Raw genomic sequence first — 16,569 nt, 5'->3', positions numbered from 1 at the left:
TCATGGGCTTAAATAGCATGGATATTTTAAAGTTTCTTGATAAATATTGATAGAAAATCAGAAAAATTATTCTAAAATGTTTGTTCCAGCTTTGTATGAAAGTGCACTTCACTCTTCTCAACATTTTTTTTCATTGTTTTATTTCAATGATTCATGTTTTGCATTTTTCTAACCTTTTCATATTCCTTGAATTATTTGTATTTCTTCTTTGAATTCACTGATCATGTCCTTCACATATTTTCCCATTAGACCTAGTATCATGAAGACAACAGAGCATCCTTCTCTGAGGATCTGTTCTCTGCTTCTACAGAGCTCAGAAGAATAACTCAGTTGCCCCCCGGTTACTTTTCTTAAATATTCCTAGTAATTCACCTGTGACTCTTAGTGATTAGCATATATGATCGTAGTAACTCATATTTGTAAAGGACTATCCAATTCATAAAACTCTTCCACATCCATGATCAGTCTTGCCCCTGTGAACGAGATTGGGCAGGTTAGTGTCATTAGCATCACTGTAGAAATGTGGACGTTGGGTTCCACAGGTGAAAGCTGTTAACAGCCAGTGGGGAGTAAAGTGAAGACTCAGACCAGGTCTTCAATTCCTAGATCTCTTCCTCTTCATTAAGTCACTTTACTGATGTTGCTAGTGTCCAGAAATATAAAACGACTCCACATGGGGTAAGAAAGTTCTGGAATAATGTTAAGAGACTTGATAGCAAATGCAAGGACTCTATTCTTAGAATGAGACTGATTTACATTTGAGGGCTTTTAATTGCAGTCATCTATCAGTTTTAAACTTTCAATGTCTAAATATAAAGACGCGGCAATATAAACGAGCCAGCTGCATTTTTACACAGCGCATGAACTGATGAGTTTATGAATGAGTGAAGTGATGGAAATCAACAGCAGGAGTAAGAATATCCCAACCCATACATCAGCCTAAGCCATACATCAGTACCTTGGAGAGCTTCCAACTTTAAGTCAGCCCCTCCCTCACATTCTCAAAAAAGACAGGTTTTCAACCTCCAAAGGAAAATCGGAAGCATTTTACACTGATATCTTCCGTGTTTTTTTGGAAACTACAAGGTGATTTCATTTTCCATTTTCCTACCTGAAAATGGTCTTCCCTTTTGCCCCATTTCAAATAAAAGCGCCCGTGGCTTGTGATCTTGTGAGAGCTTATTTAATTTAAGCAGCTTTACGGTATTTTTCCCCCCTCAGCGAACACATTTCTTTGCCATGCCTGCAAATTAAAATGTCCTTTGCCATTGAGCGCCCAGGAGAAAATCAGCTCTCCCTATCGCGAGTGTTTTTTATTGTTGGGTAGGATCTATTTCTGAAGACATAATGGCAGCAGAGCGTGGGTCTCCACAGGTGTAGCCAGGAGCTGCCCTACCTCGAGAAAGAAGGCGCGAAGATGTCTGAGCCCGCCCTACTTACGCTTGGAGCCCGGCTGCCTCTTCTGCCCTTGGGGCTTGCGCGAAGTTCAGCCTCTACGACGCCCCGCCGCGCACGCGCGCTCCCCGCCCCCGTCCTCACCGCACCTGCCAGGTCACAAACCCCTTCCCACCCTCTCGCGCTCCCTCCCGGAGGCTGTCTTGTCTCACATTGATTGGTCGGAGCCAAGAGGGTGCGTCCAATCAGCAATCCCTCCTGCGCAACCTATCCCCGCTCTTCCCGCCCCCTGCCGCCCCGCACGCCCCTCTCGGGCACCTACTTTCCTTTGTGACTGGTGCGCGCTCTGGTCACTCAGTGCGGCGGGGAGAGGTGTGCGGGAGTGGGCGGGAGGTGGGGGGGGGGAGGAGAGGGAGGGGACGGGGAGGGGCGGGAGGGGGCGGGGCTCAGGTGCTGAGCCGCGCAGTCGGGCCAGACCCAGGAGGGGGCGAACAGCGGAGGGGGGCGGAGCGGGGACGGGGGTGGTGGCGAGGAGGGGGTTACGCCGGCGACGTCGGCAGCGCGAGGCTTCGCGCGTGAGCCGCGCAGGCTGGGCCTGGCTACCGAGCTTTCCCGGCCGGCGAGCAGGTCGTCGACGCCGGCTCCTGGCGGAGCGCGGGGAGGAGGGAGGTGTCGGTGTCAGCGGCGTAGTCGACGGCGGCCCCGGTCATGGAAGAGACGCAGCCGCTTCCGCAGTCCGAGCTGCCGCTGTGCGACAGCCTTATCATCTGGGTGAGTACGAGAGGGCGAGGGGGGCCGAGGGGCGGAGGCGAGGTGCCCGGGGCCCCCGGTTCTCCGCAGGTGAGCCTGAGGAGTAAGCCGGGCCACCTGCGCCGCGGACTGGGTGCCTTGCCCTCCGCGTCTCCTGTCGCCCTTGACCGCGAGAGTGCCACCTGCGGGTTGCGAGGCAGGTGTGTGTGTGTGTTTGAGTGTTTGTATGTTTGTGTCTGGAGAGGAGGGAAGGGTAAAGGGAGCTCTGGAGGTAGGGACGGAGGAGACTCCTCTTACTCCCCTCTGATCGTGCTTCTGACAGCTGTGGCTGGAGCCAAGTGTCCATCCCCTTTACTCCTTGCTGCCCTATTTTCTCCCTCTGGGCCACCGACTCTCTCGCCTTCTGTCTGCTGAACAGCCTTCTTATACGGATCTTTGTGCCACTTGGGAGCGAAGGCCTCCTCCGAAACTCCTCTCCCACCCAAACCACTTTGCTCTGCTTGGACACAGGTGGCCAAGACGTGGTTTTGGGTCCTGGATCATGAAAGCTCCTCCAGGATCCCAGGACACCCGATTTTGTAGAAGTCATTTAGAAGGGATATTTCCACGTATTTCCTGTGTGCAGAAAAAGACATGTTGGGGGGTGGGGAGCTTGTGTTCCCCTTTTCTTGCTGCCCCCCCCTCCGCCCTCCAGTGGACAGCATATTCTTTAAAGAAAAAGACTTGGCATTTTCGTTTGCACTTTGTGCGTGTTTAGGTTTTTGTTTTTGTTTTTAAAGTAGGCTCTGCGCCCAGCAGGGCCTGAACTCAGGAACCTGAGATGAAGACCTGACGCTTAACCCACTGAGCCACCCAGGTGCCCCTGTGCGTGTTAAGTATTTCTAATTAATTTGTGTTAGGTTTGGACAGGCAGAATCTGTCCCCAGTAGTCTCCTCAGTAAAATGATGTCTCACCTTTTGGAGATGCTCAGCCATCAGAGAGCTGGCATTCAGGTGTAGTTTCTAACCCTTATTGGGCAAGTTTGATGCTTAATCGTCTATCCACAAGGTGCCCATCCCCAAGCTAGTTGTTTAGTTGTGTGTAGAGGGGTGTGTGCATAATGGAATGTATACAGACTGGATCAGGAGGTGATAATTGGTTGGTGAGATTCCCTAGCAATCTCCTAATTCGAGTAATTCAAAAGAATGAGAGAAATCAGAGAAGGTTTCTGGCCAGGTATGAAGTCTACTGGAAATAACCATAATTTAAAGCAGCATTTACAGCGTAGAGGTAAATAGCTTTTGTTGTAAGTGGAATCCAAGTATATAGGGTTTCTGAGTTAAAAGCAATTAGCTAACTGTTCATCTGTATTTTCATTTAAAATAAGTATTGGGATTTAGATGCTGTATTTTAAGACTGTCATGAAATAAGGCAACATTACTTTTAATGATGTGTTTTGTTAAAACAAGTGGCTAATTAAAGGGTGTATCCTAATCTGTTACTTTATTGCTCCAAACATCTGACTTAAGTAGTAAACTTAGTCTTTATGATGTCATTGACTTATATGAGGTGGTGGTGAAGTATAGGATTTTCTTGAATTGTATTGCAGTATTTTAAACTGTTATGTGACTATATCCATTCTTTGAACCAGTCTTTATTGAGTTCCTACTTTGTTCAAGGCACTGAGAAAGACAGATACTGAGAATAATCAAAGAACTTTCCATTTTTTTGCTGGAGTGGTAGACACAGCTGTGCATTTTTACAATGAGAGGCAATATTCCTTAAAAACTGCAAAAATGGTATAGATGACAGAGAGTAATAGGTTATTTGCCTCTCTAGTTCTAAGGCTGCTGAAACACTGCAGAGAAAGTGGAATTATTGTGCAGATTGTTGCCTTTACAAATGCTGCTACAGCCAAGTCTACCTGTTCCCATAACAGGTAAATGCCCAGCCATATAAAGACTAAGAACAACCACACAGTTCCCCTCATGTTTCTCTTTGCAAACTTTTATCAGTCCCTGTTTGAGCCCCCAACTTTTCTCCCCTCAGGAGAATGACCTCCTCCTTATCTTTGGCTCTAGCTCTAGATCCCATCCGTTCTACCTCTTCTAAAACTTTGCTCTATCATTTATCCTCTTTCTGTATTTACAACTTCTTTCTCTACTTTGGCTCCTTCCTCTCAACATATTATTCAAAACTTATTCAAATCTTCCCTATCTTAAAGAGAAAGAACGAAGGGACATCACTCCCTATTAGAACCACACAGTATTTCCCCTTCCCTGTGCAAATTATTTGAGTTTTTTAATACTCATCCTTTATACTTCTTGAACTTTCATTCCCTCCTCAACCCACTGCACTTGAGTTTCTTTTCTCTAAGGCCTTCACCTCCTGGATTTGGCAAACTATTATATATTATCCTTATCTTTCTTGATGTTTCCTTTGTGAAATGATTTTCTGCCTTGGTTTCTAGGGTACCTGTCTGTTGGCTTCTCTTTACCTCTCCAGATGATTCCCAGTGAACGTTGGTATCACTTTTTTTGCCTTTGCCAGCCACTGCATTGTTGATGTCACTACACTTCCCCAAGTTTCCCCAAACTCTCCTGATGCCACACTCCCCACGCCTACTATGCTGCACTGACTTTCTATTTCTTGAGGAAGTTAAGCTGTTTTTAATACATCAGGTCTTTCTTAACTTTTCTCTTCTCTGCCTAGAATAGTCTCTTTCTAGTTCTTCTAGTAGCTGGCTTCTTTTCACCGTTCAGTTCTTGGATCTGTTGTCATCTTTCAGAATCAGTAACAGTGAATGACCTACCTGCTCCCCCCTCCCACTCCTATCCTTTGTAACCTGTAACCTACCCACTTCCTTTGTGTCTATAACATGTAACACTTTCTGAAGTCATCCTATTTGCTCCTTGGGGTCAGAGCCCTTGTATGACCAGTTTTCTGCTCTGTCCCCAGGAACAAGAAACTGGCTGGAATCTCCAGTACAACATTGAATCAGAGTGGTGATAGTCAATATCCTTGTCTTAGTCCTGACCTCAGAGATCAGTATTTCACCCTTTAGTAGGTTCTTGTAGATACCAGGGATGAACTTCTAACTATTATAGAGGATTGATGGATTTCAACAAGTAGAAATCAAGGGAAATGAATTTCTAAACACAGGGAAGAACCCCTGGTGGTAATGTAAGTGGTCTCCTTTGGCAGTAGATCAAAAAGAAGTAGTGGAATACACATCTTGTCATGATATCTCTCATCTCTTAATGTGCTTCCTACCGTATTGAGTAATGTTACATGTTGAGGGGAAGTAGTAGGAGATGTAAGATTAAAAAGTTATGATGGCGTTAAATCATGGAGGTGAGAACCAGTTGGTAGTAGACTATGTTCTTTCAGCACTAGACTGTTCTGGGACAGTAGAAGCAACACTAACAGAATTTGAGAAGTCATAAAGAAAAGCTGGCTAGTAAAGAGATGCCTTTTTTGGCAGTTATTAAGTTATATTTTATAATATGGAACTCATCTTAAAATAATTCTTAGAAATGTTATACTGCTACTCAGCAAAAAAAAACTCAGGGCTGGAGGATAAATTTGGGCACCATTTACAAGGTAGAGGGAGTATTTAAGAGTTTTAAGTATTCATATGAAGATAACTTTAATTCTGCCTCTCAGTTCTGTGACATTTGGAAATTTAAAATTTTTGGACTTTGATTTCACCAATAAAATGAGAGTTGAACCATATTTATTTTAATGGCTTTCTTAGTTCTTGTGTTTTTTGACTTTGAAAAGCAGGTGAAGGAAAAACTCATGCCAAATATATGCCCAAATTAACAAAAAATATTAAAGGCTGAATCATTTTTATGAAAACCATGAAACTCAAAACAATAATCTTCTTTCTGAAATGAGCATTTGGAGGAAGAGAGTATGAGAATAGAGCTCACCCAAAGTTGAGTTTTCATTGGTTGTCAGTAGTGAAAATCCTTGTTTTTTTCCTGATTTTGGTGACATTTACATTGAAGCAATTCAGGAACAACATTTCCACAGTTCTGATTATTTGCTTTATTTAAAGATAAAGAAGAAACTAAGATGGTTATTTGCCAGAACACTGTGGTTACTGATAGAAGCCCTGTCTGTCCCTTTTGGGCCACTCACTAAAAGACTTTAGCTTCTTCACCTCTCTGAAGAATACTATGAGAGGAGACACTTTTCCTTCATCCCTCTGTTTTGGCCTCCTTACCCATACCAAGCTTTTTTAATTTATTCACTCTTCTTGGTTATAAAGCCTTTCTATTTGGCCAAATGAATTTATATTCTATGTTATCTAATTTATTTTGCAACTAGTTGAACTTTCAGGAGACTCCAATTTCCGTGTCTGTAGAAAGGAAAAAATGATCTTAATCTGGACGTGGTGGGCAACAAGGCAACTACTACTACTTTTACGTATTTCTGTACTATTTTCCTTGGTATTCTGTGCTTCCGAAATCATCCTTTTTAGATAACTAACCACATCCATTTTGTAAAAAGTTAATGAAGCAAAGTGTCAGTAGGAAGGGTTGAAAAGTGAGAGCCACATTTTACCTGAAAGTATATGATTGTCTTCTTTTTATTTATTTTTTATTTTTTAAAGATTTTATTTATTTATTTGACAGAGAGAGACTCAGCGAGAGAGGGAACACAAGCAGGGGGAGCGGGAGAGGGGGAAGCAGGCTTCCCGCCGAGCAGGGAGTCCGATGCGGGGCTCGATCCCAGGACCCTGGGATCATGACCTGAGCCGAAGGCAGATAGCTTAACGACTGAGCCACCCAGGCGCCCCATGATTGTCTTCTTTTTAAAGATGCCCTGGGGTTTTTCTTCCCTGTACATCCACTTAATTGCAAAATCCTTATTATTTTATATTTTAAATTCCATCAATTCCTTTTGTCTTCTTAGTTAGCATTACCTTAATTAGCTCTAAGCCATCCATTTTATCAACAAGACCATTGCAGGAACCTTCTAACCGACTCAGGTGTAAAATTACTCTGTTCCTTTCTCTGTCACTATTGCTGCTATTCAAAATATGCTAAAGGTGTCACTCTCTTCCTTACTACTACTCTTCAGTGATTCATCATCACCCAAAACGATGGTTCTAAAAAACTGATGTGCATAACAATCTCTTAGGGATTTTCTGGTTTAATATGTCTAGAGATTCTGATACTTATTGTTCTTCTACCCCAAACTTTGAGAAACCCTGAATCATAGTTAATTGCTAACAGCTGTTGAGCTTGTATCATGTGCCAGGTGCTGATCTAAATTTGCTATGTTTCCTGATTCATTTAATTCTCACAACCATCTTTTGAGGTAGAAACGGTTCTACTGTTTCCTATTATAAGGATGATACCATCAAGGGTAAGTCCAGGCTTGTCATGGCCTCCAGAGTCCTGACCCATGTCTGTTTTCTTACCCCACCCCCCTTGGTTGTCACCACTTCTCTTTCCTCTTTGCACTGGAAATCCAGTAATACTGAACTGTATGCTGCGTAAAAATACCATTTCTTTTCATGTATTTGTGCTCTTATAATGTTTCCATTTCCTGAAGCTTCCTTTTCTTGGCCCTTTCTTTACTCAAGACCTTCTGTTCAGGAATCATCTCGAAGAAGTCTTTCCTAAATACAAGCCCTAATTAAATTAGTTAACTCCCATCTATTTCAGAACAGTTTGTGCATAATGTAGTCATAAGACTGGGAATGGCATTTTCTAGAAATAATTTATGTCTTTTTCTCCTCTCCTTAACTCTTGACTCAGACTGCTTGAGGGTACAAAACTGGTGATTTTCCTTTGTAACCCCATCGTATAGTACAGTGCCCACATAGAGTAAGGAGCTCAGTAAAGTATCTTTGTGTGTATACTTTGAAAGTAACTATGTCTAGATTTATTTGTCTGTGTCATCCTTCTATGTTGTATTAGGATAATGGAGATAGATTTGTAGAATCTCAAAATGAACAATCACTAAAAGTGAATCATGGGGAGAGAATTGTATCAGATTAAGATAGTTAAGTGGTAAACTAAAGAATAATAATTGAATAGTAAAGGGGATGATTATGTATAGGAAAAGAGAATCATAGTGTATTTAATTTAAGATCATTATGGATTCAGGTGAGATTTCTAGGAAGTATATGAACCATTGTAGCTCTGTTGTAATTTGCTTTTCAAAAATTCTTCTGTCTTGTATTTGCTTATTAGAAAAAGATGCCACAGTTCCACTTCTCTCTCTCTCTCTTTTTAAGATTTATTTATTTATTGGGGGGGCAGAAGGAGAGAGAGAGAGAGTTAAGCAGATGCTGCACTGAGCGCGGAGCCCGATACAGGGCTTGGTCTCACAGCCCAGAGATCACGACCTGAACCAAAACAGGAGTCGCACACCTAACCGACTGTGCCACCCAGGCAACCCCACTTCTCTTTTTAATAGGTACATGAATGTTTAACAAATACAGATTTGAAAAGAGTAATATCTAAAGCCAAAGTAGATAGAAACAACTTGATGTGATGGGTGGGCCCTGGACCATTCATGCCCTGAGACTAATTGTTAGATGGCAGGCTAAGACCCTGCCTTATTTCAGAGCTCACTGGTCAATTAAGTAGCTTTAGACTTGACATTTCTAGCCTTTGTTGTCCTACCACATGATGTGAATGAAGTTTTAATTTGAAATAATAGGTTTTCCTAAAGCTTTTTCTGATGTTATTCTAAAAATGAACACAATGCTGTCTATCTTAAGAGCATTACATGCGGCTTTCAGAAATTCTGAAGTATTTCATACATTACATCAGTGTATTTAACTATTTTAGGTATGATTATTCATGATTTTATGTATTAAGTGTTTACTTTTATAAAAATATTACATAGCCATAGAAACTTATTAATATAGTTTTGTTGGTTTGGCACGGTCTGAATTTAAACAAAACAGGACAATTTTTAGCTTGGTGATGTTCGTTCGTGTGTGTGTGTGTGTGTGTGTGTGTGTGTGTGTGTGTGTGTGTTTGGGGGGGTTGGTAACACTACCCTGTAAGTATAAAGAGGCAGTAAAGTCATCTGCTCTATGTCATTTTAGCTGCAGACATTCAATACTGATGCACCTTGTCAGGATGTCGCACAGCTGACTAGCGGAGTTGCCATGGCACAAGTTCTTCATCAAATGTAAGTAGTGGTCTAGACTGATTTTGAAAGAATTGTAAACCCTTACCAAGGAAGAAAGCTTAGACTCATATTCTAAAAGTCACTGAAACTGTATCCTGTGACGTCCTGACAGCCATATGGTACCAAGGCACTATTGCATCTGGGGAACAAAAAAGTTTACCACTTGATTATTCCTCGCTTATTCACAGAGATAGATCTTAACTAAATGAGCAAACAGGATTCTTATCTATTTAAGAGATTTTAATTTTAAGTTTGTTCTGGTCACATTCACAAGTTAGAGTAACTGGAAAAGAAACAGTTTAAATGAACGGTATAATTGTTTATAACGTTTTTTCGCCCAGTTATATTACTGTCATTGGAAGGTATCAATGCATGGAGATTATTACTTTAGAGATAACTGAAATATAAATACTGGATTTGGAAAAATATTAAATTTTAAAATCTACATTTGAATTACACGTAGAACTTCTATAACTCCACTAATAATGAAATGAAGTATAAAAGAAATTTGAAGTCACAAATATTGGGAAATCTTAACTAATAATTCTGTTTGGGTTAGACCCATTAGGTATAATTATATAGTATCAAAAGCTCCTAAATCCATTATTTCCCAATTTTTGCCAAACATTGTGTAAGGATTATGATTATAACATCTACAATATGAGCTCTACCCTTAGTAGGAACAAATGGAGCCAATTTATTAGTTGATAGTCATATTGATTTTGTATTTGCTTACTTTTATGATAATAATTCTTCAATGAGACCAGAATCCTACCTCTGCCACTTATTTTATAGCCAGAGATTGTTTATTTAACTATTGCCATCATTTTGTCAAGGTTTGTTGTGATTGACGTTGAAAACCCTGTAGATGGATTTGCCAAAATTCCTTCTCACCCTCAGACAACTTAAAATGTCAAAATTCTGGTTACTTGTCATCTTCAACATGATGTAATTTGAATAGACAGATTTTATGGTTAACTCAAGATTAACACGTTAAGAGACAAACTTAACATGTTAACATTTTTTTTGGTAGTCTTCTAAAATACGCCTTCCCTCTCCTGTTTTCTTAAAATGGTTCTTAAACATTTTTTTATTTATACCCTGTTTAGTTTCAAAGTGATTTCATTGGTCAGAAGCAAGCATTCTCGATATTGATTTGGGAAAAGTCCTCATTGTTTTTTGTCGTTAGAATGTATGCCTTGCCTTTTCTCATTGCCATATGTTGTGGGTATTGGTGTGGATGCAGCTACATTGTAGTTGGTATGGATTGTAAGGCTGGTATGTGTTCATTAATTCAACAGTGCCATCCAAGGCTCTTATTTATATGTGTTGTGGTAGCTCTGGTAGCTTTTATACTATAACACAATGGATGATACCTGTTTTTACCATGATGTGATACAAGGATACAAAATTAACTCCCTGTACTTTAGCACTGTACCTGATGTTTAGAGTAGGGCCAATTCAAATTTAGCTCAACTCTACCCTTTATCACCAACTTATTTTCCATAATCTGTTGGATTCTGCTGTCACTGCTGATCCTCTGTCTCTCTGATTTTCCTCTTCTTTTTTGTTTTCTTTTTTGTCTCTTACTGTCTTCTAATACTTTTCTGCAAGAATAATATAATAGCTAACCAATCAGAAAGCTCTCTTTCTTCATAAAACATAAGACTGACTAAAATTGGATCGAAACCTCTTTTTTGCTTTGCCTGTTTTTGCATGTACTTAGCTATCTAAGCCTCCTTATCATCTAAGGATTATTTAAAATTAATTTTTCTTTTTGAATCCCTTTCTTGTTTTGTAGCTTTCCAGAGGTCTGGATTTGTCAGTGAAACTTAGAAGCATACATTTTTTTCCTAGTTGGATCAGTATATCATATTCCTGCTAAAAGAGCACATTTTACCATAATTCTTTGAACACTTCAAAGCACTTTGTATATGTTACAGTCTATTATGTACTGCATTGATTGCTATTGTGACTCATATCAAATCACATCAGAGTTGTTACTGAAGATGAAAAGGGAAATTTTGCTTTCTAAGGAAGTAGTAAAATTAAATGAATAAGTCTTTTATTATTTACCTGGGGCAAATATGTTAAAGAATAAGATCGTAAAAATCAATGCCCAGGGCACCTGGGTGGTGCACTTGGTTAAGTGTCTGACTCTTGGTTTCAGTTCGGGTCCTGATCTCAGGGTTGTGAGATCCAGCCCCACATTAGGCTCCGCACTCAGCATGGGATCTGTTTAAGATTCTCTCTCCCTCTCTTTCTGCCCCTACTCCCCTCCTCACAGCCCTGTGCTCACTTACTCTCTCTAAAAAATAAATAAATCAATCTTCAAAAAAAAGAAAATCAGTGCCCAAAGCGTATAACTTAGACATGGGGAGTCACGGACTTATTGTTAGGGTTCTGCAAGTTCCTAATTATTATCTCTGGTCTGAATACATACTATATATATATGTATTTTTAAAATATATGTAGATATTTAAAAAACGGGGAAAAATTATAACTACAACTGCATTGGTTTCCTAGGGTTTCCATAACAAAGTACCACAGAGTGGATGGCTTAAAACAACAAAAATTTGTTGTCATAATTCTGGAGGCTAGAAGTCCTAAATCAATGTATTGGCTGGGCCATCTTCTCTCCAAAGCCTATAGGAGAGGATCATTCCTTCTTCCAGCTTCTGGTGCCCCTGCCCCAGCAAAGCTCCAATCTCTGTCTCTTCTCCATGTGGCTGTCTTCCCTCTCTGTCTGTATGTCCTCTCCTCTTCTTAGAAGGACACCAGTCATATTGGATTAGGGCCTACCCTAATTTAGTTTGACCTCATCTTAATTTGATTACATCTGCAGTGACCCTATTCCCAAATAAGGTCACATTCACAGGTATCAAGGGTTAGGAGATGAACATATCTTTTTGGAGACACAGTTCAACCCACTACAACTGTAAATATAATTTACATGTGACTTCCCCTAAAAGAAGGGCTTAATTTGGCCATTTTAAACAACAGGTAACTTCTCTGCTTGTTTCTTTTGCCTTTGACTAGACATTTTTGCTAGAGGAAAAAGAGTGAGACCAAGAATATAGAAACCCAGAGACCTCAAGTACCATGTACTTATTTGTTCATTCATTCAGCAGATATTCGAGCATTTGAATGATAAATCATTATAGCCAACATCTGAATATTTACTAAACCATAAAACATTGTTATATACCCTACACATATGTTATTTCATTTGGTTCTTACTGTTCTGTGAGGTAGATATTCCTCAATCTATACATGAAGCAGAGGTTAAAGTCAAATAATGAGTTAATTACTTGAAAGCCCGGATTTGCATAGCTTTGGCCTGACTCTAACACCAGTGCTTGCAGTCAACTGTAATCATTGAAATCTAGTATCTTGAACCTCTCCTGATAGATTTTTACTTTGGGGTCTTAATACAAAGAAGGCCAGATGCACATGCTCAAAGTACAGATCACAATCTGATGTGTTAAGCAGGTAAGCCTTTTGATTATTCAAGAAGAAGAGTGTCAGGGTGTCTGTTGAAGCAAAACAACTATGTTGTGTATAGTAACCTGTAGGTGTTAATTACTGCCTGTATTTAGTTGGTAAAACTGTTGAAGACAAACACCATGGGTGGAGTTAAAAAATAATTTTATACTGATTCTTACCTCTTTTTAGAAAATAGTTTATCCATATTTTCCTTTCTCAGTCTTATGTCCCCTAATTTGGTGTCCCTTGAGTTTCACTGAAGTTATGGGAAATATGAGAAAAGGAGTTAATTGTTAGAGCCAAGAGTCTAGTTAAGACATGTAGATGTGACAGTGCAAAAAAATAAAAGAAGGATATGTCCAGAGAGTTAGGAGGTTGCATATCAAGTTTAATATTGGGAAAGATTGGCTGCCATTACAATTGTTTAAGAAGGATGAATTGTTTATAAGAAAAGAAAGCAGGAGATATATTTTTATGGAGAAGTTAGAAAGGATTTCTCAGGGTATTATAGACTGAATGTTTGTATCCATTCCAAATGTATATGTTGAAGCCCTAACCCCCAGTGTAGCTATATTGGAGATGGGGCCTCTGAAAAATAATTAAGGTTAAATAAGGTCATAAGAGTGGGGCCCTGATCTGATAGGATTATGATCCTTAGAGACATTAGAGAGCTCACTCGAGCATACCGAGAAGAGGTCATGTGATCACAGAGTGAGATGGCAGCCACCTACAAGCTTAGAGGAGAGACCTGAGAGTGAAACCTACTTTGCCAGCATCTTGATCTTGAACTTCCAGCTTCCGGAACTGTGGGATATAAATTTCGGTTGTGTAAGCCACCCAGTTTGTGGTCTTTTGTTATAGAAGTTTGAGCAGACTAAGACACAGGGCTGGAGTTGATTTGGAGTAGAAAGAAAGACAAGGAGGAACACAAGATAAAAGGAGCAAAGCTAGAAGAGGTTATGTTGAGATCCATTTTCTAGAGGTAATTAAAGAATCATATATCAAGATATCTTTAGGGTCAGTTAGAAGACTGGTTTAGTAGTCAGTTGTTCTCCAGAGGAATAGAATCAATAAGACGTGGGCATATACAATAGGATGTGTACACATACACCGTGGGGAGAGAGGTTTGTTTTTAGGAATTGGCTCACGTGATTGTGGAGGCCGGCAAGTTCAAAATTCACAGGTCAGGCCTGCAGGCCAGAGATTTAGAGAAGAGCTGATGTTGTAACTAGAGTCCACAGACAATCTGTTGGCAGAGTTCACTCTTTCTTGAGGGAGGTTATTCTTTTTCTTCAGCTGATTGGATGAAGTCCACCCACGTTATCAAGGGTAATGTGTTTTATTTAAAGTCCACTGATGTGAATGATAATCTTATCTAAAAAATACTTTCATAGCCACATCCAAGCATGTTTGAGAAACAAATAACCTAGCCAAGGTGATACATAAAAGTAACCATCACAACTGGTTTACCTATTTTACTTAATCTGATGTCAAAAGAAAGTGAATTTGCTTTGATACAGTTTTGACTCGTTACTAAATGGATCAGACTTTTTAGGTAAATACTTGGTTAGAAATATACCATTTATACATCTAGCCAAATTATTTTGGTAATTGTAGCCTTAGCATCTGGGAAAGGTTGAATAAAATTAACATTAATTCACTCAGAAGAAAATGGCTACAGATTCCACATAGATGAATTAGAAATGGCTAAGTCATTTTTGGTTACCCCAGTCAGAAGTGGTATCTTCTATATTAGAGCATCTGAGGCAGAATGATTTCTGAAAAGCTAAGCACTGTGTTTTAGTTTCAGCTTTACATTTTTAACTTCAGGCCTTGGAAAAGAATCCCTTTGATTTCTGCCCTCACTTTTTTTTTTTTTTAAAGATTTTATTTATTTGGCAGAGAGAGAGGAGGAGAGAGCACAAGTAGGCAGAGCGAGAGGGAGAAGCAGACTCCCCACTGAGCAAGGAGCCCAAAGTGGGGCTCGATCCCAGGACCCTGGGATCCTGACCTGAGCCTAAGGCAGACGCTTCACCGACTGAGCCACCCAGGCACCCCTCTTCCCTCACTTTTGTTGGCTTATGTGTAAAGTAAAAATTTAGATGAGACTTTGAAGACCTCCGCTAGTACTATTATTCTGTTAGTTTGTAGTGTTTGTTTAACGATTACAGCATTTCTCACATTCTCCTTTGAGTATGTTTTTATGCTCTTTTCTTTCCCACTTTAATAGTTATTTCCCTAAGAGTCATGTAGTAGATTATTCATCTTCATATTAATCTTGCTCAATTCCTTACTCAGAGCAAGCATCCAAATATTTGTTTAGAATATGTACGATCTATTAACACAGTTCACTATAGTCAAATGTTATTCTTTGAAACCTAAAAAATAGATATAGCAATTCTTTGTCTTGGCCTTCCATATTAATATGACTTAACTTTACAAGTTTAAAACTAAGTTTGTCCTTGTAGACTTCTCGTTACACTCATTCTACTCAATTACAATCAAATAGATTTGTTTTGGGCTTTGCCATGTACTAGTGTCACTTTGGGAAAATCACTTATCTTCTCTCATCCTCAGTTCCCTGAAGAGTAAGATGGAGGATAATCATAATCAATCCTTTGCCAATTACTATGATACCGAAATGTTGCACTATGGAAAAACAGCAAGCACAGTGCTTGATACAGAGTAGACACATTAAAATGTTAGTTTTCTTCTTTTTTTTTTTCCTCCTTTAGGATTGGGACTTTTACATCTTCCTGCTACCAGAGTATCTAGTATGAGATACTTAGTAAATGTTTATTAAATTGAAGATGTTAATGAATTAAGTAATTTATTATGAGAAATTACAAAAGAAATCCTTAGGAATTACTAAAAATTCAGTGGGTTCATTTAAATATTTACTACTCTTATTAAGGGCAGGCTTTAGGATATAAAATATTGATATAATATATTGATTTAATTTGATGCTTTCTGTGTAACAAAAACATCTTAATGTTTTTCATTTGTATTTTTGTTTCAGTGATGTAGCTTGGTTCAATGAATCTTGGTTAAGCCGAATTAAAGAGGATATTGGTGACAACTGGAGAATAAAGGTATACAGAATAAGTAGTAGAAGCACTTAATCCAAACAGTGATTTTAAAATTAACACTAAACTCAATTAAATCATTTTTTAGAATTAAGGTTGCATTTTATTGTGTACAGTTTGTTATGTATGTTCTTATGTAACTACCATCATAATTAGATGTGGAACATTTCCATTAACCCAAAACATGCACTTACATGCCTCTTCCCAGTTAATCCCCACTCCTTGCTTGGCCCCATGGATCTGCTTTCTGTCACTGTAGATTTTTAGAGTTTCATATAAATGGAATCAGACATTATATACTCTGTTACTCTTTGTGTCTGGCATTTTTCATTCACTGTGATGTTTTTGAGATTCATCCATGTTGCCTGTATTAATTCTTTCTTTTTTTTTTTCCCTGAGTAGTGTTTCATTACATTGATACACCATAATTTGCTTACCATTCACCTGTTGATGGATATTGGAATTGTTTCTGTGTTTACCTACTTTGGGTACAATTGCAGTGACATATATCTAATTTTTCTTGGGTAAATTCTTGAATGTGATTGTATCCCATTGTGTAGGTATATATTTAACTTTCTAAGAAACTACCAGACTGATTTTCCATTTCTTCTTAGGTCAGTTTTGTTGTGTCTTGTAGGGCATTTGTGTGTATCATTTAGGTTACCCAATTTGTTGGCATACAATTGTTCTTGACTGGGTTTCATTTAG

At 39.3% G+C, this 16,569-nt stretch overlaps 1 protein-coding gene across 1 annotated transcript in view; it reads left to right on the top strand.

Annotated features, from left to right (window-relative positions):
• The first annotated feature begins 2,103 nt into the window (after window positions 1–2,103).
• Window positions 2,104–16,569, top strand: part of HOOK1 (hook microtubule tethering protein 1) — a 59,314-nt gene continuing 44,848 nt past the window's right edge. The window contains exons 1-3 of the mRNA XM_028106887.2: window positions 2,104–2,166; window positions 9,204–9,289; window positions 15,795–15,867. Of these exons, the coding sequence (XP_027962688.1) occupies window positions 2,104–2,166; window positions 9,204–9,289; window positions 15,795–15,867 (222 nt within the window). The remainder of the gene's footprint in view (window positions 2,167–9,203; window positions 9,290–15,794; window positions 15,868–16,569) is intronic.

Source organism: Eumetopias jubatus, unplaced genomic scaffold (assembly GCF_037043125.1).
Source record: "Eumetopias jubatus isolate StellerSeaLion01/CBP00866 unplaced genomic scaffold, mEumJub1_p1.0 scaffold_4, whole genome shotgun sequence".
Lineage (NCBI taxonomy): Eukaryota > Metazoa > Chordata > Mammalia > Carnivora > Otariidae > Eumetopias > Eumetopias jubatus.
Note: the sequence above shows the minus strand (reverse complement) of the source record. Positions and strands in the feature narration are given on the sequence as shown.